This window comes from Varanus komodoensis, unplaced genomic scaffold (assembly GCF_004798865.1).
Source record: "Varanus komodoensis strain SLA01 unplaced genomic scaffold, ASM479886v1 scaffold93, whole genome shotgun sequence".
In the NCBI taxonomy this organism is placed as follows: domain Eukaryota; kingdom Metazoa; phylum Chordata; class Lepidosauria; order Squamata; family Varanidae; genus Varanus; species Varanus komodoensis.
Window position 1 is genome coordinate 461631 of NW_025336635.1, and position 24959 is coordinate 486589.

A 24959-nucleotide genomic window follows, 5' to 3' on the forward strand; every position below is an offset into this window, starting at 1 on the left:
ATGTTAACCTCTTTGAATATTATTATCATGATCAAAAAATGAATCTACCTGAGATCAGTACACACCCAGTATACATAAATATTGGGCTTGTTGAAGCAAAGGACTTGACTTGTGCTGGGAGTTGTTTCTAAGACAAAAAGAAACAAGTACACACAAGGGCAGAGGAGTTCCTTTAACTTATGTGAGTGCTTGTTTGTTTTGTCTTAGAGGCAGGCATAGCGCAGTCTGCATGCTTGGAGAACAGATTCGTCACTGTCCCAAAAAGCAAATTTTAAACAGCCGAGGGATGGTGCTCACTGAATCCCTCTTCCAGGCTTCCCAGTGTGGGAAAGGGATGTCAAACCAAAAGTGTGATTGTGGAAACTCCTCCCCTCAGCTATGCTGAACTCCTCCCTACCTCCTTGGGTGTCTGAAGAAGCAGGAGGGGATTGCCAGCTGGAGAGAAGAACAACTCTCTGCAGTTCTACCAAGTTTTGAGAGACGTTTGCTGGCCAGGTAAGTAGGAGGCAGACTTGGGAACAAAAACACGGTGTTGAATCCGTCCTAGCTGTGTCTCTAATCATTCTGACAGGAAACTGCTGGATCCTAGAATGGACTTCCTGATGTTACTTGGGCTTAACGGAACGGTAGATCACTCCGGCCCCACTGATTTCCATGGATAAACTCTAGAGATGACTAAACAGGGCTTGAGTCACTATTCGGAAAGCCTTCGTAATTTTTGCTGCAACAGGAAGTGCCTGCAGTTCCAAGAGCAACTGTAGGAGACCGTATGTGCGTCACAAAGTTCAGCAGAGTTGCAGTAAGGGCTGGTTGTGGGCGTTCCGTAAACTTTCACAGGATGTGCTGGCCCAGCCCATGCCTATTAAAGCCAGTCCCTTGAGAAGTGGAGCAGAAGCATTTCATGTCCTCCTTCCACAGGGCAACTGGCTGCTGAAGAAAGGCGTAGGAGGCATTTCCAAGCCAGGTGAGGTGATACATGTGCAGCTTTTGGTAGAAGGGGAAGGGGATATTTTCCAGTTGATTAAAGTCTGGTGAACAGTGATGCTGCTGGAATAGAAGCACGGGAAAGAGACTAAAGCCGAAGCAGCCGCATGCCTCAAAGGGTGCAAACCAGAGAGCTGAAGGAGGACCTTGGAAGATTTGATCATCTCATCCCGTAATGTTCTTTCCAGAAGTGGCCATCAGCCAGCTGCATCTGGAAGTTTACTAATTGGGTCCAAAGGCAAAAACCTCCCAGGATATTTATCCCAAGCATTTGAAATTGGCTAATGGAGGGTCTCTAAACTTGGAGGTTCTTCAGCAATCATGCTTGATAGCTGTTTGTACAGCTTTGCTCCAGGCATCTGGCTCTATTCCCTTTGTCAGTGCCAGTTAAACTGTGACCAGCTTTCGGGGGTGTTGCTAGGCACTTAGAAGTCAAGACCCCAGTCTATAGGCACAAATCTGCATAGAAATTCAAAAGTGGAAACAATAACTAGAGTGCGTTTCAATTTCACAGAAGGCAAGGCCAGCCAATGCTTTTCACAGTCAAAATTTTCAAGTAAAATAAAATCTCCAATTAATTTGCATCCTACAGAAGAGTGAAACTTATTTTTTCTTTAAGCTTAACTGCAATGCAGGGATGAATTCAGTAATGGTAGTGGAGTATTGATACATGTGGGGAAAGGAGAACAAACCTTTCCTTTCCTAGCTGTGATCACCCTTGGGAAACTGTCTCCCCATAGCATCTGAGGTATTAAAAAGCACCTCCCATTGGAGGCTATGGATTCTCAGGGCTCTGGTGTCTAGATCCAGGGCCCCAGGAAATATACAGTGGTACCTTGGCTCATGAACTTAACCTGTTCCAGGCCTCTGGTCATGACCCAAGTTGGTCGTGAGCCAAGTTAAATTTCCGCATAAGGTTCAATGTAAATAAGGTTAATCCATTCTGTAACTATTTTTTTTAATCAGAAAAATGTGAAGCAAAGTGACAAAGAACAACAAAGATCACAGCCATCTCCCCACAACACCCTGAGCACGAGCGTGGCCATCTCCCTGCCACCCCCCCCCCAGCACAACCGCAATCGTGCTCATCATCCCTGCATGCGCCCGTCATCCAGGCCATCTCCCCCTCCATGCTGGGGGGAGGGGAGAGAGACGGGCACAATAGTGGGTGCACTGGGGGGAGAGACAGGCACAAAGATCGGTACGCTGGGGGGGTTAGATGGGCGCGAACGCAGGCATGCTGGGCGGGGAAGAGACAGGTGTGATCGTGCTGGGTGGGGGGGAGATGGCCGAGATCGGGTAGCGCTCCTGCAGGAAAGACGGGCGCAATCACGGGCGTGCTCGCACAGGAAGGACGGACGTGATCACAGCCATCTCCCCCCCCCAGCACGATCGCAGCCATCTCCCCACTCGGGGGGTGGGGGACGGCCGCGACCGTGGCCGCCACCCAATGTGGAGTCCGAGACCTGTGGCAAAATTTTTATGGAATTTCTGTTCGCGACCTGATTTGGTCGTGAACTGAGGCATTGGTGAGTTGAGGTCCCGCTGTATTTGGGGTCAAGCTTCCACAGGCTAAGGTCCTAGCGATGCTCCTGCCATGACAATAAATCACCGAAGGTAGTTCGCTGTTGGCAAAAAAGCAAAAAAATGATGGGCTTGAATTTGCCTTGATGGATTGCGCTCTCCAGCCACCACCCAGGTGTTTCCACAGACAATTCAGAGCAGGTAGAAGCACCTTTTTCAATCTGCACATGCCTGTTCAAGGACTTCCTCTGCAAGAGGGTTGTAGAGCTGCCATGTGACAGGGAGAGAAGGACAGCAGCAGCATGTTGACAAGATGGAAAAGCTGCAGAAACGTACTGATAACCATGAAGAATTCTAAGTTGTGAAAGATTTCTGGTAAGCTGGCTCAGTCACCAAGTCAAAGAGAGACTGCAACCAAGAAATTCAAGGACTGAAACGCAGAAGGGCCACATTAAAGGAACTAGAAAAGATAGTCAAATGCAAGAACAGCTCACCAGAGACCAAGACCGAGATCATCCTCATTATTGTATTCCCAGTCATTGTGTGTGGGGCAGTAAGGAAAGCAGACAGGAAGAAAATGGATGCATTTCAAACATGGTGCTGGAGGGGTGCTTTGTGAAGACCCTGGACCGTCAAGTCTGTCCTAGATCAACTCAAGCTGGAACTCCCCCTAGATGCAAAAATGACAAAACTGGTGGCTGTCCTATGGGACACGTCATGAGAGGGCAAGACTGACTGGCGAAGACCATCATGCTAGCAAAGGTTGAGGGCAGGGGAAGAAAAGAAAGCCCAAATCTAAGGAGGACTGACTGAGTAAAAGGTACCACACCTTTGAATTTACAACAGCTGAGCAGTTCCGTCATGGATAGGACATTTTGGATGGCTTCTATTCATAGGGTCACAACAACTCAGGGACAACTTGACAGCAAATCTCAAAAACAACACTTCCTCTGTTTTGATTCCTTTTGTTGAAGAAAAAACTGAGAACTGTTGCAATGACTTGTTTGTAAAAAAAAGGGGGTGGGATAAAATTTAGGGAGCCCTAGGCCTACTTGAATCTGCCCCATTTTAGTGCGGTTCAATGTAGTAGGATCAGAGGTCATGTAAACCGTCTTAGGACAACTAAACATTTCCCTGTCGGGCATGACACGCCTCATCCAAGGAAGGGGAGGCATAGCAATTGCTGCCCTGCAGAGGGGTCACAACTGGGCACCTGCTCACAGCGCCCTGCACACGTGGGCAATGGGATCTCTTGGAGCACTCGCCCTTTGCCCCAGGACTGGGCAGGCTGGGGGCAGGAGCCGTTCATTCATGGGAGTTCTGAATGGAGGGTGCAGGCAAAGCAGCTTGAGAAGGGCAGGGAAGACCCCAGCACAAGTGATCAGCGGGGGTGTGGGATAACACACGTGTCCTTCTCCTTCCCCAGGTTCAGCCCCATCGTGCTGCACAGGGACTAGGAGAGTGGACAGTTCCTCACCATGGGCTGCCTGCGGATCACCGCGGCCTTGTGCTCGATGATCAACCTTGGGCTGCTCCTCACTGCCCTGGCCACAGACTACTGGGTCACTGGCAGGTTCCACATGGGCCTGTGGAATATTTGCAACTGGAGATACGAATGCATCCGTATTGGCATGGATGCAAAGGGTAAGGTCCAGCCTGGAGAGTGAAAGGTCATCAGGACTATACCAAGTTCTTCCTTATGCCTTAATATTTGCAGCAGTCCGGGGGACACTGGGTAGGTTTGCCCCATGATCATCTGGGGCAACCCTCCTGCCAGCAAACTATGGCAAAACCCCCACTTTCAGTGAACTCAAAGCACTGCTGCACATCAGTTGCATCCATAGCAGGGATTCTGGGGGAATGCTCTAGCTCAGGTCATGCACTGGATTCTTGACAGAGCTACTGTGGTGCAGCCTGGAGTGGAGTGGAGGAATGTCCACCCAGGGAGCAGCAGACGAGGCCCCCCGGGTAGCAGAAGTGAGCTCCATTTGAGCCTTGCACCCATGGTGGCGCCATGGTTTCTGTCAGTGGAAACTGCAAAGCTGCACACACAGAATGGCTTGGCGGGACTTGTGCTTCGTTGCAGTTGATGCTAACGAGCATCTTACCGCAGAAGCTCTGCAGAAGAAGTTGTAAAGCATGGCATGTTGTTTTGTCAGGGAAGCAAAATGTTGCATTTCTTTTGAAATCTGCAGTGTTTATTTAAAGTTTCCACCATGACAGGCCTCAAAATGCTATTGTCTATAGAAACAACACAGAGGTAATAATGGGAAATATGGCATCCACAATTGTCATGAAAGAAAATTTCAGAACAATCCAGTAAAAATCATCATAAGCACAGCAAGCAACAAAGGGCTGAAGATTGGCATATTTAGCATTTTAGTCCAAACCTTGAACAGAAATATCAGATATTCTTTTGCATTTAGGTGGTGACTGTTGGTGTACTTTGTCTGACCTTCTGAGGAAGGAAATTGTATTCATGATTACATTGTGTTCATAACCATGTTAGACTGTTGTTGGGTTTGGCCCTGGTGCTTTTACAACAGCAGAGCCAATTGTGTTATTAAAGTATTGATAGGGGCTGAACATCTGCGTTGCGCTGCAATGCAGATTTCTAAATATTATTATCAGTGAATAAATCAGATCCCCAGGGTCTCAAGTAAGAAAGGAATAGTGAGCTAGAACTCCCCATATTGCTTAGGCAGTGGAGTGGATTGCTCAGCAATGATTTAAGAATAAGAAAACATTTTATGAGGCAGCCAAAGTTATATGGGTTGCTGTGGAGATCTTCCAAAGGGGGACCTGATTCACATGCTGGACAGTCTGAAATACCAATGGGTTGGCTGAAATGAAATCCATACCTGCTAAGTCAGCCTTCCCCACCCTTGTGCCTCCCAGACACATTTGGACTGCAACACCCAGAATTCCCAGACAATGGATATGCAGGTGGTGGGAATTCTGGGAGTGGTGGTCCAAATGCCTCTGAAGGTCACCAGGCCGGGGACGGCTGCCCTAGCACATCCCACTGGGTGATCCCGCTGGGGTTGCTGATGCAGGGCAGAGTAAAGCACATGCGTGGTGATGCTCAGCTGAAGTGTGGAGGCAGCTCTTGAAAGGGGGCCGGTGTTGGTGTTTAGAAAGGGCCGGCCCTACTATTGGGGCGACAATACAGGAATCGCAGTGGGGGTTGCCATTCCCTCACCACCCTCCCACCCTTCTCTCCACTTCCTGCAGACTACATTCACGCCACCAGAGCATTCATGGTGACGGCGGCGCTCCCTGCTGCCATCGCCTTCTTCAGCCTTTGGTTCTCATGTTGCTGCCCTCGCATCGGCTCCCTCAAGCTGGCCAAGGTAGCAGCCATAGCCAGCTTCATCGCAGGTATGATCGTTAAAGGTTCTCTATTTATTCAGTCAAATGTCGTTTTAAATGCTTTCCCCATCCAACCATCCATCATACATCTATTTATTATATTTCTATCCCACCTTTATCCTTCCCAGGAACTCCAGGCAGCTTACATATTTCTCCTCTCCCTCTCCCTCTTATTCCCACAAAAACAACCCTGTGAGGTAGGCTGGGCTGAGGGGCGGCCATTGGTCCAAAGTCACTCATTGGGCTCCGTGGCCATGCAGGGACTAGAAGCCCGAGTCCCAGTCCTGCTCTCTTCACCACTGCAACGCACTGGCTTTATATGCTGCCTTGTATGCATTCATCCAGGTTCGGATATCACACATCTGGGAACAGAGTGAACAAGCAAGGTATGGCGGCTCCAGGGTTGGTTTCCACTCTGCTCCTGCTGCCATTAGTGGAAGGCAAAGGGAGAGGGTTGCATCATCGGTTCCCGCAGCTGGTGAGCTGTTGGAAGCCCTGGCCAGTCACTAGAGAAATACAGCAAGCCTGTCTCCCCCTGGCTTGGTCCTCAGAGCACTTCTCCCTGCCTGAAAACAACTGACTGAAGCACCCTAAAGTGGAGTAAAAACCCTGCAGGCCTGGACCAGGGCTGGGATGAACTCTCTCGGAATTTGTCCCCTCAAATAGTCATGGGCCTCCTCCTGTGCTTGACCTGGTCCTCCAAATTGAGCTGAGCTGAGAGGAAGTCCACAAATGCTCATAGATCCTTCATTGCACAGCCGGCAATGCCCTTCTACATACCTCCGTTGGGGGCTCAATTGCCTGGAAACTCTGGGCACCCCCTGCAGGAACTTGGACTCTGGCCTGCTGCAAGAGGCACTGGAGTCCAGGGAGCTGAGCCCAGGGAGTCTGATGGTTCCTGCATGGATTCCTGCCACATCCCTTGCCTGGACCAGACACCCTGCAAACCTCACTCCCTGCACATCTGTTAAGGCCAAACCTGTCTCCTGTGACTATGTGCTATGCAAAACAGTTTCCACCCTGATGAAAGATGGAGATGAGTTCTGCCAAAATGACTGGTTCCCCAGAGAGGTGCTAATGGACCACTCTTTGGCTTCTAGGAGTTTGCACCTTACTTGGCATGGCCACCTTCACAGGTGTGCACTCTGAGCAGTATGAGCGGAAGATGGGGACGTGGTATGAGTGGTCTTTTGGTCTGGCCTGGGCCACCGTCCCTCTGTCCCTCGTGACTGGTGAGTATACGCAGGACGGGAACGACAGCATCTCTGAAGAGACCAGCTCTCAGACCTCCTACCGCCCTCCACACAGGCAGGGTTGAGAGAAACCTTACGGGAATCCCTCCCTCCCAGCATTTGCAGACTTCTTCTTGCTCACTGTCCAGTTTCCCAAAGTGAGCCAAGCCAAAAGCAAGTCCACAAAGGCTGGCAGACCGATGGTTGTGCAATGGGCAACCTTCTTCCAGGTCAGCAGCAGCAGTGCTAATGGCATTTTTGGCATCAAGCCTTTGGCATCATGCGTACCCACCCAAAGAGCAGCTGCAATGGACATGGGAAGGGGCACTGCTAGGGGTCATACAGGGCTCCTTTCCTGGTGACCAGCCTTGGGACCCTTCTGACCAGCCATTTTCCGCAGCAGCTGCAGCTGCACGAGAGGGACCCTGCTTGCCCAGCACCTGGGCGTGATTCCTCCCAAGCACACTATGAATGCTGGGCACACATGCCGGGAGTTCAGACTCGGGGCTGCTGCAAGGTGTACCAGAGTCTGCACAGCTGAGTTTAGGGCACCCAATGGATTCCTACCCCCAGATAGACCCCCAGATAGACTCTCCCTACACACGTATTCTTTTTGTACCTTTGTGGTACATCTCCATGTCTTTTCTTGCACCACAGAGGGCCACCTTATGTGTGTGGAGCAGAGCTGAGATTCCACTGTTTCTCCCCCAGTTCTAGAAAAAGTTGCCAACCTTGCAGAGCTTTTCCAGAAAATTCTCCACCAGCCTTGTGTGCGGCAGCCATTTCCTCACATCATGCCCTTGCAGAATGGCTGGGGCCGTGGCATCAGCAAATGCTGCTTAGGCTGCCAGAATTGGTTGTGGCCAGTTCCAATGTCATAAAAACAAAAAAGAAGAGAAAAGGAACATGAATTTGCTATTATTGTTCCCAGCTATGAGCCAAACCCCTTTGAAGACACTGAAGAACCTCTCTTGCTGGAGAAATGAAAATGACTCCCTGTCCTGAAATATCTGCATTTACCTACAAGACAGAGAATTATGACATTTGTACAAAACACAAAGCAAAGTTTTGGAGTCATTCTCCAGGTGTATCACTTTACGCTTCAGACAAAGGTTCACAGCTACCTGGGAGAATGAAAAACCAAATAGGAGATAGTACTGGGCTGTATAGAGTCATGGTTCAGTTCAGTATAAGTTGGCTCCATGTATTCATATTTGACTTGCTAATAATTTCCAGATCTGTAGAGATCCAAGAGGGATTTTCTAACAATGGCCTCAGCATCACTTCAAATAGAGGACTGGAGAGAATCCCAAATTGTACAATCTCAAGAAGCTTCAGCCATGAAAGTTTTGTAGAAGAGAAACCTTGAGGATCAAAATATTAAACTACTAATACAAGTAGAGAGATAGCATGGCTTGAGGGTAGACCAGGAATTAGTGGCTAATACTTGATCTCTTGTTCCAATTTCTCTCTCCTTACAGGCATACTTGCTTACAAGGTACCGTCCAAAACAATGATATAAAGACTGGGAAAGTTCTGTGCCACTTTCTCTGAATGCACTTCAGTTATCCAGTGTGGGCATACATACAACATACAAGTTAATTCTAAAGTGAAAATTCTGAGGAATTCTGAAGGAAGCCAAGAGAGTTTGGACAACTTTCACGAAGTTTCTCAGATGGCAGACCTTTTTTATTATTGGCTAGAGAAATGGGACTTTGCATAAATTTAAATATGTTTTTAAATGTTTTAAAGTTTTAAATGTTTTTAAAGTTCCATTTTTCTAAATGGAAAAAGAAGGGTGTGGGAGCTGACCCAGCAGGCTCAATGTTTTTGATGATGGATGTTGTTTGTAGTTTCCCTCTCTCTCTCTCTCTCTCTCTCTTTTGGTTTGTTTTGTGTTTTAGGATTATAATGTCAAAAAGAACTTATTTAAAAAAAGTTTCTCAGGTGGCTTCTGCACTTCCTGGAATACATAAATAATAAACAAAAAAGACAATGTTTAGTTCTTGTAACTGCAGATAATCTTGAGAAGATGAGGTATTCAAAATCTTCTGAATCTGAAATCAGATTTTGTTTTAATCAGAATTTAATTTTATTTGCACTAAGTTGCATTTATTTATTTACTTTTTATACCACCCAAAAGCCGAAGCTCTCTGGGTGGATAACAAAATTCAAAACACACAACAAAAAGATATAAAACAATAACAGCAGTTGCAACCAGATTGGCTGCATCAGGGCAAATCAGATAGGACGAGTTAGTGCTAACAGAAATTTGTACAAATGACCTTCTTGCAAAGCGAAAAAGTTACAGACTTCTCAAAGCATTTGAACCAGCTGCAGATTTTTTCTGACTTCCCTGAACCATGAACAGATGATGCCTCCTGCAATTTTAGTGTGGAGCACAAATTTTTGAATGAGAGATTCAAGATCTTTCCCCTTTCTAGCTTGTTCGGAAGGAGACATACAGCTTCATTCTAAATGTGTTAAGATAAGAAGAAATTGCTCAGCAACAAGTGAAAGTCATGCTCAGAGATGCCTTTCCCTCTGCACATGCTCAGAGGTAACTTTTATTATATGACTGACTATGTCCTTTTAGCAGGGAAGGAGTACTGCTCCTTCGAAGCATCATCAAAGAAAGATGAAGGGGGCTGCATATGGATGCACGACATCCACAAAAGATCCACCACAGCAACACTGCGCAGTTTGCATTGCAGCTCCCCAGCCAGCCAGAGCATGGTCTTCTCAAGAAAAGGAAATCCAAAGCTTTCCGGAATGGTTTAGAGGGAGGCTGGAGGCTTGACGCTTTTCCCTCCCTCCAAATGAGTCACCCGCTGCTCCATTCGGATGGGAGATGCAACTTGCACCTGCCGAGTTTAATCATTGACTGAATTTACTGCATGCAGGCCTCCCTCCATGAGGTGTTGGGAAACAGCTGCCATCAGGTGAGACAGAATGGGCAAGGGTCATATCAGGATGGAAGGGAGGATTGGCCTTCATCAGCCGGCAGCGCCGTTTCATGATCAAGGGGCAAAGGAAGCCAAGCAGGCAACTCACGAGCCACTCCCTACAGCCAGGGTGAGCCGCATGGAAGCCCCGTTGGCATGGACCACTGGGGATGCCGGTGCCAGAGGGGCTCCTTGTGGCCACATGGATTTTGAGCTTCAGAGGAGCTATCCGTGCAGCTGAACTCCATCCTTCCAAGATATCTGCCTCCATTTCTCTACTGTTTTATTATACAGCTTTTTCACTCAGTCTCTTCAAAACCTTTGAGCCTCAGCCCTCTGAGATTGCACCATCTGGGAGTGGGAGAGATAGTATATTTTTTGTATGCCCACCAAAACTATTCCCAAAATGATTCTTTACAAGCACCACCTGTTTCCATGCCTATGTTTGTTATGATCCAATTGGAACTTTCATTCATTAGGGTCTAAGAAAGTTGTCAGATCACAGCTACTCTGCCGCTCAGCAATTCAACACAACAAGCACAATTTACAGTGACGACGTTATTCCTGGAAATCAGTGGCTAATGAACCCCCCACCCCACCCCGTTTGTTCCAGAATCAATCTCAAAACCAGAATCCGATCTACATGGTAAATCCCAGCAATACTATAGCAAACATAGATGCACATATACGGTTATCATAAACCGAGCACTAAATGATCTGAGCACTAAAAATGTTCTCAGCAATAGCTTGGCATTTAGTGTCTTACTTTAAGAAGGAAGGGCTAATCAATGCCCCTCTTCCGACCATTGTTCTCAACCTAAAAGTTTATCCTGTGGAAACAAAGCACTAAAGTGGGTGTCACCATTCTCTTGCTGCGAAGTCTCATCTGGGAAACTTAGAAGTTTCAGGGCCTGCCTCCAAGCATTTAGTCTTCTCCTTTGGTTTCTGAGTATGCGGTTCTTGCAGCATGTGATGTGTTCAGTAAATATTGTATACCACTATGTTCCAGTTGCTAATCTTCTAACTCACTCCCTGTTCCCCAGCATCTCTTTCTTTTGTGGGGGAGGGTGGAATTAAAAAGGACCACAGAGCTGATTCATGGAGGGTGGGGGTCCATTTTTTCTGGGATTCCAGGTGGCTACCTTAAAGAATGTAGGGATTCCTTCTGCCCACATTTCTGGCATTTCAAAACAGAGGGTAAAATGCACCAATAAATTTTAATCTAGTGTGTGTGTGTGTGTGTGTGTGTGTGTGTGTGTGTGTGTGTGTGTCATCTCTCTTTGGTGCCGAAAAATAAAAGAGAGGGAGGAGTATTTCTTCTTTTGGGGCAAGGTATAAATGTCAAGGCTAGCCAGGAGGCTCTGAGGGTGGGCAGTGGGCAAGCACGTGAGCAATTGCCCAGTCATTCTGACCCCTAATGGTGTCATGAGCTTGGCCCTTCCCTTTTTGCGCTTTAGTTCCTGAACACCAGCCAGTCTCTTTGCAGAGCAGATCTTTACAGGCACTTTGCAGCTACAAGACAATGCAACTTTAAAAGCAACCCAGAGCGTTTGGAATTGGAGCCTCTGCTCATGTCACGAAAATGGCATGCAAGCCGGGGACTTGTCTCCAATGTACTTCCCTTTCAGCAACTCTGTGGGTTGCCCCCTCAGGGTGGTTCTTGCTGGTGAAGGGCCAGCTGGCAAAACCTACACAAGCCCTCTAACGCAACAGCTCATCATGGGGTCAGGCAACAGCTCCCCTCCTTCCCCTTCTTTGACTTCACATCCCTTCCTAAATATTCCTGCTCTCCTGGTTGGCCTGGGAACCTGCAGGCACCAACTTGAGGACACCTCCATAGCTTGTGCTCCTCCCCAGGTTCTCAGAACTTCCATCTCTTCTTCAGATGGAAGTTCTCAGAACTTCTTCAAGGTTTCCTCCTCCTCCTCCTCCTCCTCCTCCACCCCTTCATGATGGGATGTGATGGGAAGGGAGGTGCCACTGTTTCCCACTTCAGCTCTTTCAATTAGAAATAGTGGGAACTCACTGGGCTGGAAGTATTCAATTTACCTATTTCAGTGGGTTTACCCTAGATATTAAGGATGCAGGTGGTGCAGTGGTTTAAACCACTGTGCTGCTGTGCTGGTTGATTGAAAGGTCACTGGTTTGAATCTGCACAATGGGGTGAGTTCCCGTTGCTCTGTCCCAGCTCCTGCCAACCTTGCAGTTCAAAAGCATGCAAAGACAAGTAGATGAAAAGGTGCCACTTCGGTTGGCAGGTAACAGCGCTCCGTGCACTTCGGTGTTTAGTCACGCCAGCCACATGGCCACGGAGACTGTCTGTGAAAAAACGCTGGCTCCCTCGGCCAGGAAACCAAGAGGAGCAGGGCCCCCTAGAGTCAGGCATGGCTGGACTTGACGTCAAGGGGAAACCTTTACCTTTTTACCTTTTACCCTAGATATTGCTAAATCTTCCCAACTTTCAGGAAGGTCATCTAAAAAGTTCAGAGAGGGAATTCCAAAGGAAGCGATCAGGCCACAAAGTGAAGCGGAGGCAGATGGGATCTATGCAGGCTTTGCAATCCTTGGCAGGATGTGCCCGTCCTGCCCATCCTTTTTAAATGACAGGCTCATGACTGGTGGGGACATACCGTGCTAGTGACGTGTTTCAGAGAGCTACCTCCGCCTGGAGGAAGGAGAAGGCAATTCTGAACCAGGCAAGGTGCTACATCTGTAGAGTGCTGTGGCAGGGACTGATTGTTCATTTACTAAACAGAACGCTGGATAATTTTGATGGCTCATTAATAAAACTGAGGAGGAGACACAGAAATCAGATTTGCGTGTTGCTGGACTTGTGCAAGGAGAGCCCTTTTTCAAAAGTTGTGCTGTTTCTTCCTAGCTGGCCTGTATCTGGAGTTCGTTCATAGCCATTCTGGATATCCAAGGGGGAAACCCACAGAGCCTTTGAAGCATTGAATACCAGATCGGTCATCTCACCCGGTGATTTCATTGCCAGTGGGGAATTTATAAATTGAGCCAGAAGAAAACAGCTACATGAGTGCTGCTGAGATGCAAGGTGCTGTGTAGGGCTGCCAGGTGGCAGCAGAGGAAAGAAACGGAGGGTGAGGGTTCAGCCTGTGTTTATAAGGGAGCATACATTAGCAGGTGAAGCCTTTTACAGCAAGGAGCTAAGTACGATAAGGTAAAGGTTTGTCATAAAACTCACATTTCAACCTGCTATAAAAATTGCACTGGGAGCCTGTTGAGTTGGGCAGGTCTAACTGTGGGGTGTGCTACAAATGAGGGAGAAATGTGGCAACTATTACCTTAAAGATGCATTCCATCATGAAAGGTGCTTGTGAGCAATTTGCAAGTGAGGCAAAATTGTGTACCAAAATACATGTATTAAGAGGAAAGGGCACAGAAGTGTATGCTCTTCTGTGTTAGCATGCAGACTTTTGGAAAAAAAAAAAAAAACCTTTCCATTTTGGGTCAAAATGAATTTGGTTAGAATGAACCAACAAATCAATTCCTCGGTGTGTGGATGCAGGCTTGCATGCACGTGGAGAGAGGAAAATGGAAAATGCTTGGATAAAGAGGAAGATTCTGAAATAGGGCCGCAGAGGCCATACGATCCATGCTGTCATATTCCAGAGGGTGGTGTGCTCACTGGCTACAGAAAGTAGAGTTTTCTTAGGGAACACCATGGAAAACCAGGGCAAAGTCAGCATGGGCTTTATTGGAGAAGTGAATGTCAGTCTGTCTGTCTGACTCAAAGTCTGAACATGAACCACACACACACACACACAGAAGTAGAGAGAGAGAGAGAGAGAGTTCATCGTTGCAGATGCCTGGATGCTTCTGCTGCCACCCCTGCTTAGAACACACCTTTGCCACCTGTTGTACATGTGTAGCTGTATCACCTAAACCCAGTGTTCTGCTCCCCATGGCCATAAGGGGGCAGCAGTACATAAAAGGGCAGGGGATACCTCAAGCAAGTGATCACTGATAGAGCAGCGTAAAATGCAGGTCCCCGTCTTTCCTCATGTTCGTCTGAATTGCACCGGGAAATGACTGGGGGAGCAGAAAATTCTCCACCATGGGCTGCCAGAGGATTTGTGTGGGCCTTTGCTTTGATCAGCCTTGTGCTGCTTCTCACTGCCCTGGATACAGACTACTGGGTGCAAGGTGCTGACCACATGGGTCTGTGCAAGATTTGGTTACATCGGTTGCCGTGTTATTCATCTGGAATGGATGTGCCAGGTAAGAGCCTGTCTGGACCAGACTGGAAAAGGAACTGGACTGCAGTGAAACCACAGAAAAGAGTCACTAGTTCTCTTTCATTTCTTTATTTCTTTATTTATTTAGGAAGCTTCTATGCCGTCCTGTTTGCCGAAGCCTCGGGGTGGCTCACATCAAGGATTTGGGGCAGGTGTGGGACAGTTAAAGGGTCAACACCCTGTTTATCTTGTGCGACCAATAATAGCTGTTGCAGACTCTGGTCACTTTGGGGAACAGAGCCAGGAGCACCTTTGCAGGCACCTGCAGGGAACAGCTGAGGTGCAGTGATGCAGTGCAGCTGGAGGCCCTGGAGAGCGGCATCGAAAGCTTCAGTGCACTGCTGCTCTGGCCACCCCATGACCTCTGTGCTCCGGCTCCCTGCATCACCTCACCTGAATTGTGGTCCCTGCCCTGCCCTGCCCTGCCCTGCCCTGCCCTGCCTCCATCCTTGTCTCCAGTCTGGCCCTGATTCCCAGGTACCTTCATCCATCCTCCCTACCCTCACCTTGCTCTTGAATGTGTCCATCTTCCTGGAACTTGACCCGTGCCATGATATCTTGGACGGTGTTTGCTTGGATCTATCTCTCCCTGGCTCTGACACTGCCATCTGTGTGCCTCGCACCACTCCGGTGTCCTAGGCTAAGCTATAGTCCAAGGAAGTGAGCCAGAGGTATTCCGTGCATGTCCTCAAAAGTATTTTAACCTTTATCCAGCATTAAAAAAACAAAAGCAGCTAACGTTCTCTGTTTGAGGGGTCATTTTGTCACCCCAGAAAAACGATCTCTAGGGATGCAAACGTCCTCAGGGACTGGTCCCTTTGGACTGCATGTTTCCACCAACAATTCAGAGTCAGCATTACAATGGACCTCAGCTTTCAGCTTGCAGACTTCAGACTACATCTTTCGTGCATCAGCAGGTATGGATGTAACTCGGCATAGCAATGCTTCAGTGTATCAACCTGCTGTCATGCCCAATGCATTCTGGTTTTTCTTTCAGAGGCTAGTTCCTCTTCCTGACCCTCAGAACAGACTATGAGAATCTCCAATTAACCTCTTTCTATGTCCTGCTAGTTGTACATTGTGTGAGGTCACATAAGGACCCTAATGGCCATTATCATGCAGATCTGGGGAACATTTTAACCCTGTGTTGGTTTATAATCACTAATTAGACATTATCCCCAATCCTAGGGGATGCTATTAGGAAAATCCCAATGGTGAAAAAATATCCTCTTTACTAAATACAAGACTTTACTCCCCCTGGAGTAAAATATTTGAAATTGTCTCTTCCAATGAGTCAGTTCAGCAGTTCAGAAAGGCAAAACTTCAGCCAATACTTAAATTTAAATCAGAGGCCCTTCCTTCCTTCATCCTTGTATTTGGAAAGCTCATTTTAAAACATTTAAGAGAGAGAGGGAAGGGAGGGGGGAGTAAATAGTTTGCCAACCCAGGTGGTGAGAGATGCGGGTCAACCACGAAGGTTTTGCAATCTTTGGTAGGAGGTACCACCTCTGCCATTCCTGATAAGTCCAGCCCTGCCTGTGACAGAGGCAGAGGATGCCACAGACTTGCTCCCTTGCAGTGCTACCTTCACCAGAAGAAAGCCACAGGTGATTCTGAGCCAGGTGAGCTGATGCGTCTACAGATTGCTGTGGGAGGGAGGGCAGTATTTCTCAGGACTACGCAGGTTCGTGAATTTAGATGCTGCATGAATGGAATCAGGAAGCAGAAGTACAAGCAAGGTTGCAGGTCATTTTTCACTGGACTTTTGCAAGAATTGTGTCTTTTAAAGGTATTTTTAGCACCTCTACATCCTACGCAGCTGCAGAGCACTGAAAAGCTTTATACGTATGAGGGTGTATTTTATAAAGCTGGTAGATCAAATCGGCTCCTGTTTGCAAAGGTGGCATAGGTCCAGATGCTTCTGGCAAAATTACAAAATAGGCAGGCCTGAAAGCAAAGGCCCTCATGTTTATCCAGGGTTAACAATGTCTGAGATAACAATGCCCCTTAGCCGCACAAGATGTGTATGCAGAGCACACAGGTGTGTGTTTGTGGGGCAGGGTTTAGGGTGAGCAAGATTACGTCTCTTTTACTAGCAACTGGTTTCCACTGTTTTTTCCATCCCAACTGTTAGCCACTTCTTATAATGCACGGTGTACAAGGCTGGACTGCATTTTCAGAAAACTGCCGTAAAAATCTTGTATGTGTGCTTTCATAATAGGATTTCCAACTGAAATGCTCCAAAATAGGGAACACATGAAATGAATAAATGAGAAAGTGAAGTAGGCTGGTTGCATGTCACTCTGAACTATAATTTAGAACTACAAGGACGAGCAGTGGGGATGTGGTCACATGTTGAGCTTCCTTTCTGTTTCAGTGAATCTCAGCTTGGCGCTACATACAAACCAGGAATCCTGGTTTAAAACAAACTATGGTCTGTTGCTAAACAAGCCAACTTCAGACAATGGGTTGGCTTATGTAACTAACCATTGTAGTAAACATGGCGATGATAGCATCATCCTGGAAACATAAGCCGGCCTGACTTTCTTCTGTATCTCTCATTGTGGCTTGATCAGCAGAAATAACTCAGGGTTCTTTCTACCAGATGAAGGATGCCTCTTGTTGAAATCCATCAGGAATGGAATAAAAAGGAGGCTTCCTACCTGAAATGCTATATTTCCCAGAAAAATCTCACGCTGCCCATCAGCATAAGCAAGATCGCCAGTTTTCTTAGAAGCAGTTTCCTTAGGATTGGACTTTTTGATGCACAATGAGCCCATTTGGTGTGATTTAAGGAGGTACCTGCTTCTGTCAGCTGCCACTGTATTGAGTTAGTCCTCTTTTCCTGTGCACCCTAGACTTCCCCATGTTGATGGGAAGGTCTCTAGAATGGCGACGTCTGATTGCACATGTTCAGTCAAATGTATTGATGTATTGAAAAAGTGACCCAGGCATCTCTCTCTCTCCCCCCACCCAGATTCATCCGCACTGTGTTCTGCATTGAAAGAGAGGCCTGGCAAATCCCTACCATGGCCTGCCTATGGAATGAGGTGCGGATGGGTGCAGTATTCTTCTCTTTCATCAGCTTTGTGTTTCTCCTTGCCTCTCTGGCCTCTGGACACTGGGTGCAAGGCCCTTACCAGATAGGTCTGTGGAAAATGTGCATGCTAGATTTCCCATGTTTTGCACCTGGAATGGATGTGCCAGGTAAGACTAGAAATGTGTAAGGAAGTTGATGGAATGTGCATGTGAAAATCCAATAACTTTTCTCTACTCAGCTGCAAAAATTGTGGTTTGGCACTGACTTAGTCTGACATCAGTCAAGCCAACATGAGGACTTCTATTTCTAGAACAGACTGCAATGTGGGTAATTGTGTTTCTGTTATGCTGGGAAAACTGGCACAAAGTTCAGGTCTCTGCTCCAAAATTTTGCACAAATCCTGTACATTTGCACAAATTGCATAAATACACACAGATTTGTGCAAATTGAGAAGTAGAAACCTGAATTTTACCCAAAACTGAAAACAACTGGCAGGAAATTCAGGGTGGCTAAGGTGGAGTACGTGCTCATGCAGGGAGAGGAGAGAGCTGCCATCCTTCTTGTGGACAATGCTAGAGCACAAAAAACAACAGGAAAAAATATTATTCTGATCAAATGAGTCGGACCCGACTTGTGCCAGTCTCAATTTGTGCAGGTTGCACTAGAGCTAGGTAGTTCCTGGATCCAAATTTCTACGAAATATTCTGAGCAAATCTGTGGAAGCCAACCGTGTTTTCCCATTCTGCAGGCTTGGTCTGCTTTTGCCCATTGAGTCAGCAATGGATCAAAAGTCTGTCCAAATCCAAGGGAATGGGCTTTCCAGTGTCACACATCCGTAACCAAGATCTTGCTTGTGGTCCTTTTGGGAACCCTTCAACTGACGTTTCTGCTAAGGAGTCTCCGCTGCATGTCTGCATGCATGTTCCCTATCCATAACTGAGGATTCTGGGAGTCATACCACATGCTGGGTTCCTGACGGGCCCACTAGTCGGGCTTCCCTGTCACTTCCCCAGATGTGAGGACAGCGTACTTCTGAGAACAAGGATGAGTGCACTTGAGATCTGTTTGGGATCTTTTTTATTTATTTATTTATTTTAGAAGCCGAGATCTAACAACTTGGAGGCAGGTTCAAAGTGACTGCAGGAAACTGACCTGGGCTGAAAATTAAGGAGGAGGGGACTTCTGGACAGATGACAGATATTATGTGGCAGCCACTATCTTCTTGCTGAAGGGCACTTTCCTTAAAAGGTTGCAAAGAGTAGTTTAGGCCCATCCTCTCTTGCCTCTCCAGTTTTAAAATTTAGGGAAACTTAGGAGTTCTTGCAAACCAGACACTGGACAGAAGAGAAGGCAGGCGTGGCTTCTGTCAACTGTGCCCTCCATGGACTTCCCTCCTGTCGACTCAGAGACCCGTTTGGCAGTACAGGTGAAAGAGGATGCAGGCACCGGGAGCTTGGAATGAGCAAGCAGCAGAAGCCTCCTCTTCCTTGTCTCCAAAACCACTAGGTCACTTGACCAGGAATTGTCATCTCCAGCTGGTCCACTGAAGACTGGGAAACTGAGATGACGCTAAGCAATGGCATGAGGGGAGCAATGTACTGTATGCTTGGAAGGATGTGATTGCAGAGTCAACTCACAGAGTGATCCTGGCAGGGTTGGCTGCGGGAGGCGCAAGAGATTATAGTGAGGGTGCGGGGCAAACCGGCTCAAGGACGGTGATTTGCTGGCATCGCGAAGGGGTAGCATGGCGTCGGGTATTATGCGCACTGCCTGTGTGATGACGGGTGGAACACCCCTTGCTGCCATACCTCAACTAGTGAACAGTCTTGGCCTTGCCCTGCTTCAGAGGCTCTTGCACAGGCACAAAGGGATGGGGGCATCTATTCTGTGAGGCATTTCCTAATACTTAATAGGGTGGGAACATTTCGCCTGTCCCCCTCTCTTGCCTTTCCGCAGCCTACATTCACGTCACCCGGGCTTTCATGCTGATGGCAGCAGTTGCTGGGACCGTCTCCTTCTTTGGCCTTTGTGCCTCCTGCTGTCACGCACGTGTTGGTCCCACCCCCCTGGCTAAGATTTCGGCCATAGCCAGCTTCATAGCAGGTATTCTGTTTAAGCGTTTTATATCCATTTGCTTCAAAGGTGAAATTGAAAAAGGTGAGAGCTGCGCCGGTCCAGGGGCAGGGCGCGGGGGTGGGGCTGCGGCCTTTAACTCGCCGGCAGCGACCGGGGCCGGCAGCCTCGGGCCGGCGGCCGAAGTGCATCGGCCTAAGGGCGGTGGCACCATTTGGGGCCATGCCGGGCTGTGCAGGGGCTGGGCTGGCCAGGGTCTTTGTAGTTGGCCAGCAGGTGAGGCTGGTTATATTGGGCTGTGGGGATTGTGGGGGGGTGTTTTTAAGTGTTTTTATGTGTTCTTAGTTTGTTTTAATGGAATGTTTCCCTCTCTCAACTGTGTCCATCCAGGTACTTGGTCCAGCCCCGACCACGCCTGGAGGGGAGGGGAGGGGAGAGGGGGTTGCTTTGGTTTACCGAGCCTCTATTTCCCTCATGGGGCTTCCTGTCCTCTCGAGGCCGGGTCTAGAGTGCCTCTACTTGGTGTTGGGCGACTGAGACAGATTGGGGATTCTGTTGGTGTACCGTGCATCCTTCTGCCCAACAGACTCCCTGCCTGAGCTGACGGAGATCGTCTCGGACTTGGTGTTGAAGACTCCCAGGAAGTTGGTCCTGGGGGACTTCAATCTCCATGCCGAGACTGTTCTAAACAGGGCGACTCAGGACTTCATGGCCTCCATGACAGCCATGGGGCTGTCTCAACATGTCACTGGACTGACCCATGAATGTGGACACACTGTCTCAACAGGACAGGAAGAGGGGGATCTGAGGGTGAGGAACTTGTGTCTGACACTCTTGTCATTGTCAGATCACTTCCTTGTGAGGTTTGAGCTCAAGAGTGACTTCTCCCTCTGTAAGGGTGTGGACCTGATTGTGTTGGTCCGCCCCGAGAGCCGGATGGATCCAGATGGATTCCTGAAGGCTCTGGGGGAATTCCTGGTTGATAAGGCTGGTGCTCCTGTCGATGCCTTGGTCGAACTGTGGAATGGGGAAATGACCAGGGCTATTGACACAATCGCTCCTAAGCTTTCTCTCCCACCTGGCAGAGCCCATTCATCCCCCTGGTATACACCTGAACTACGGGCGATGAAACGGGTTGTGAGACGTCTAAAGCATAGGTGGAGGAAATGAATCTGACTGAACACACTTAAGAGCCCATTATCGGGCCTATGCTGTGGCAGTGAGGGCGGCGAAGAAGAAATTCTTCTCCACTTCCATTGCCTCCTCACAATGCCATCTGGCAAAGCTCTTTCGGGTGGTACAGGGGCTGGTTCACCCAGGCCCCAAAAAAGACCTTGTGCCACCCTCGATTGCCCGCTGTGACGACTTTGCCAAGCATTTCAAGGAGAAAACGGCTCAGATTCATCACGAGCTGGACTCCACTAGTGCTCAGAACCTTCTGGGGAGGTGCCAATGTTGCCGTCTGGTCCAAATTTGATGGATGAGTTTCAGTTGTTGTGGCCTGATGATGTGGACAAGGTGCTTGGACAAGTACGTCCCACCACCTGCTTACTGGACCCTTGCCCATCTTGGCTACTTAACAAAGCCAAGCACAGGATAGGGGCCTGGATCCTGGAGGTTGTCAACGCCTCTCTAAGGGACTGCCGGGTACCTGCCCCTTTAAAGGAGGCAGTAGTCCAGCCAGTCCTGAAGAAAGCATCCCTGAATCCAGAGATGGGTGCCAATTATAGACCGGTGGCCAACATTCCGTTCTTGGGCAAGGTGCTAGAGCAGGTGGTGGTGGAACAACTCCAGGCACTCTTGGATGAAACTGATTATCTGGACCCATTTCAGTCTGGCTTCAGAACCGGGTATGGTACTGAATCTGCCTTGGTCGCCCTGTATGATGACCTGTGCAGGGAGAGAGACAGGGGGAGTGTGTCCCTGTTGGTTCTCTTGGACCTCTCAGTGGCTTTCAATACCATTGACCATGGTATCCTTCTGGATAGTCTAGCGGGATTGGGAGTTGGAGGCACTGCTTTGTGGTGGTTCCGCTCCTATCTCAATGGCTGATTCCAGAAGGTGGTGCTGGGGGACTACGATTCTGCGCCATGGCAGTTATGCCATGGAGTTCTGCAGGGGTCTATTTTGTCCCCCTTGCTATTCAACATCTACATGAAACCACTGGGAGAGGTCATTAGGAGGTGTGGGCTGCAGAATCATCAGTACACTGATGATACCCAGCTCTACCTCTCTTTTTCAACCAATCCAGGTGAGGCAGTGGCTGTGCTGAACCAGTGCCTGGCAGATGTAATGGGCGGGATGAGGGCCAATAAACTGAAGCTCAATCCAGACAAGACGGAGGTCTTGTTGGTGGGTGGTTCGGGCCTTGGGGTAGGGGACCTGGACCTTGTCCTGAATGGGGTTGCACTCCCTCTTAGGGACAAGGTTCGAACTTGGGAGTGCCCCTCGACCCAGAGCTGTCGTTAGAAGCTCAGGTGATGGCGGAGGTGAGGAGCGCTTTCCTTCAGCTTCAGCTGATCCATCAGCTGCGTCCCTACCTAGAGAATGATTGCCTGGCTACAGTGACACATGCACTGGTAACTTCCCGATTAGACTTCTGTAAAGCGCTCTATGTGCAGCTACCCTTGAAGACGGTCCAGATACTTCAATTGGTGCAAAACAGAGCTGCCAGGCTGCTGACGGGGACTGGGCATTGCTCTCATATAACCCCAGTCCTCCATCAGCTTCACTGGCTTCCCATTGAAGTCCAGGCCCAATTCAAGGTGTTGGTTATCACTTATAAAGCCCTCAACGGCTTGGGACCTGATTATCTAAAGGAGCGCTTGCGTCCATATATGCCCTCCCACCCCTTGAGATTGGCAGCAGAGGCCCTCCTCCAGGATCCCTTCAGGAGAAAAATCAGGAGGCAGAGTACCCGGAGGAGGGCCTTCTCTGTGGTGGCGCCCCACCTATGGAATGCACTCCCCAGAGAGGTCCACCTGGCGCCGTCATTATTTGCTTTTCAGTGCCAGGCCAAGACCTTTTTATTTAAGTTATTTTAATTGTTAATTTATTGATTGTATTTATTGGGTGTTTATGTACGTGCCAAGATGTTTCTGGATTTTAAGGCTAATTATATAATTGTTTGTTTATGTTGTAAGCTGCCCCGATGCTTTTTGCGAATGGGGCGGCATAGAAATTGTTTAAATAAATAAATAAATAAATAATTTTTAATTCTGTGCTTTGCAAGCCAACTTGAACTAGGACTTTTTTAAAAAAATGCATGGATGAGAAAAAGCTGAGAAGAAATATGACAGCATTATTCAAAAACTTCAAAGATTGCACCTAAAAGAGGGACAGGGTCTTTTCTCAATCATCCCTACTCTGTTCAGTACAGAGAATAATGAGGTCAAGTTACAAAAAGCCAGATTAGGGCTGAACCTCATGGGAGAATAAATTGTAACTGTTAGAGCAATATGACAATGGGATGAATGACCTAGGGAGGTTGAGGGTTCTCCAATGCTGGAAGCATTCAAGGTGCAGCTGGACAGCCATCTGTTGTCTACCATCCAAACCTCCCAGTATAGAAATTAATTAAATAAATAATAAGGATGCTTTTGCTTGGAATCCTGCACTAAGCTGGGGTTGGACCTGATGGTCTTCTTGGCCTCTTCCAACTCAACCCTTCTATCATTCTACAAGTAAACTTTTGAATGATGAAGATGTAACTCAATCGTTTGCATGCCGATTCAGATTGGGAATTGCTAAAAGGAACCCAGAATTAAAAGGCTCCCATATGCTACCAGTTTTCAAAGATGAAGAGTTCTCCACTGTGCTTCTTCCAAAGCTCAGACCAGCTTTGGAGCCAGTGCTGGGTGTGGCCTTGTTCCACTCAGCACACTCACACATCCTTGGCTACCTTAAGCAAACAGCGTCCTAACAATGCCATAGGTCAAAAGCCGGTGCTTCCTGAGCTAATGGTAGCTGAGACAAACTCAAGCAGATTTACATCGGTAAGCAAACAGCTTCCATCTTCCTTCTGAAAGTGATGCATCAACATCATCTGAGGAACCTTGCTGAGAAGGATTGTCTCCTTGGTCTGTAGGCATGTGTGCGCTGGTGGCCATGGCTGCTTTCACAGGAGTATTTTCTAACGCTTCCACACGGAGCTCAGTGGAGTCCTGGTATGACTGGTCTGCCGGACTGGGCTGGGCCTCTGGCCCTCTCTTCCTGATAGCTGGTGAGTATGCAAACAAAAGCCGTGCAAACATCTCCTTCTCTAATGCTGCATATGGGACCACCAGAGCCTCATACGCACCTAATATTCCCTTTGGACATCTGTGATGTGTCTTTTACCATGCAAGAGATAGCTATGGCCTTTTCATACCCTTTCTGGATGTGCCTTGAATAGATTTCCTGGATTCTAGAGATCCAGGGGGGATTCTTTAAGAGGAGCCTCCCAATCACCTCTTTTAGAGGATCAAGGAGGACCATCTGTGACTGCTCTGTCAGCGCTCCACTGTCATTTATGGTGCTTTCACATCTTTCTGGCATTGGCATCTTTCCCAGCTAAAAGACTCCCACACTATTTTAACCATGCAAGTCTTGTACACAAGGATACACCTTTGGCCGGCTAGATAATTTGGGATCCTGAACCAAGTATTCTTAAGTGGTTTGGATAGCTATGTGTCTTACTTTAGTTGTGCACACATGTAAATAACACACATGCACACACCTCACATTTCTCTGCCTCTTCCTCCCACCACTCCAGCCAATTCCACATTGCATTGTAAAGCTCCCTTAAGTCAGAGCACCATCATGACGACAGGGATACAATGGAGTTTGCTTTTGAACTTGCTGCTCCCTGGAGGGTTTTTTGGGGGGCTGGGGTTGGGTGCTGGGCTGTGCAGCTGTGGTGGACACTGGCCCTAAGCGATCACTTTTCTCTCCTGGCAGGTGGGCTGGCCTTCTCACTGCAATCCACATCATTGATATGAAAGCTGGGGAAATGCCACTCCCTCTGGGCCAGCATAGTTGTCCAGATGCTGCTTCTAAACTGTATCAACAAATGCAGGTGCACAACCTCCAGGCAATAACAGCAAGTGAGTCCCAGGGGGCAAATCAGAATCGTACGCCAAGGGTCCTCCTTGGATGAAACCTCTGAGGAACTGCAAGGGAGACTAAAAGCATTTTAACAATGATGCCCAAGTGTCTTAGCTGGCTTGCGTGCTTTCTACAATAAATGCACACCTACTTATCCTTCTGTGTCTTGTCCTTAAGGTTACACTGATGACTAGGAAGATTTGATGGCCATATGTGTATATACATTCCTACACAGACGTATACATCGAATTAATATCTCTCTCTATGGGAAACAGTTCTTCACATCGACACATGCTTGCATTGTTGGTCTTTATGGCCAGGGCTGATCAGGGCTGGAGTCTTGCAACATCTGGCACCGTAGTGGGCAGAAGGTAGATCCATAGATGTTTTGGACAGCAACTGTCAGAGGCATCTTGCAGCACGGCCAAAGATCCAGAGTGCTGGG

General features: G+C 48.1%; 1 protein-coding gene and 1 long non-coding RNA gene across 4 annotated transcripts; both read left to right on the top strand.

The window, feature by feature from the left end:
• The first annotated feature begins 365 nt into the window (after window positions 1-365).
• Window positions 366-8890, top strand: LOC123017432 (epithelial membrane protein 2-like). 2 transcript variants are annotated; one of them, XM_044418778.1, is made up of 6 exons: window positions 422-495; window positions 572-964; window positions 3935-4152; window positions 5743-5889; window positions 6981-7112; window positions 8594-8890. In XM_044418778.1, exons 3-6 carry the CDS (start codon window positions 3987-3989, stop codon window positions 8632-8634), a joined length of 486 nt encoding a protein of 161 aa, XP_044274713.1. In that variant the 5' UTR covers window positions 422-495; window positions 572-964; window positions 3935-3986; the 3' UTR covers window positions 8635-8890. The 2 variants fall into 2 exon arrangements, with proteins under 2 accessions (XP_044274714.1, XP_044274713.1); XM_044418779.1 differs by lacking the exon at window positions 572-964 and having other exon boundaries at window positions 366-495.
• Window positions 8891-12435: 3545 nt separating this feature from the next.
• On the top strand, window positions 12436-24668 carry LOC123017433. 2 transcript variants are annotated; one of them, XR_006413605.1, is made up of 4 exons: window positions 12436-17523; window positions 19313-19459; window positions 23517-23651; window positions 24368-24668. It is a non-coding gene; the product is annotated as an uncharacterized LOC123017433 (long non-coding RNA). The 2 variants fall into 2 exon arrangements; XR_006413604.1 differs by having other exon boundaries at window positions 12436-19459.
• The last annotated feature ends 291 nt before the right edge of the window (window positions 24669-24959 follow it).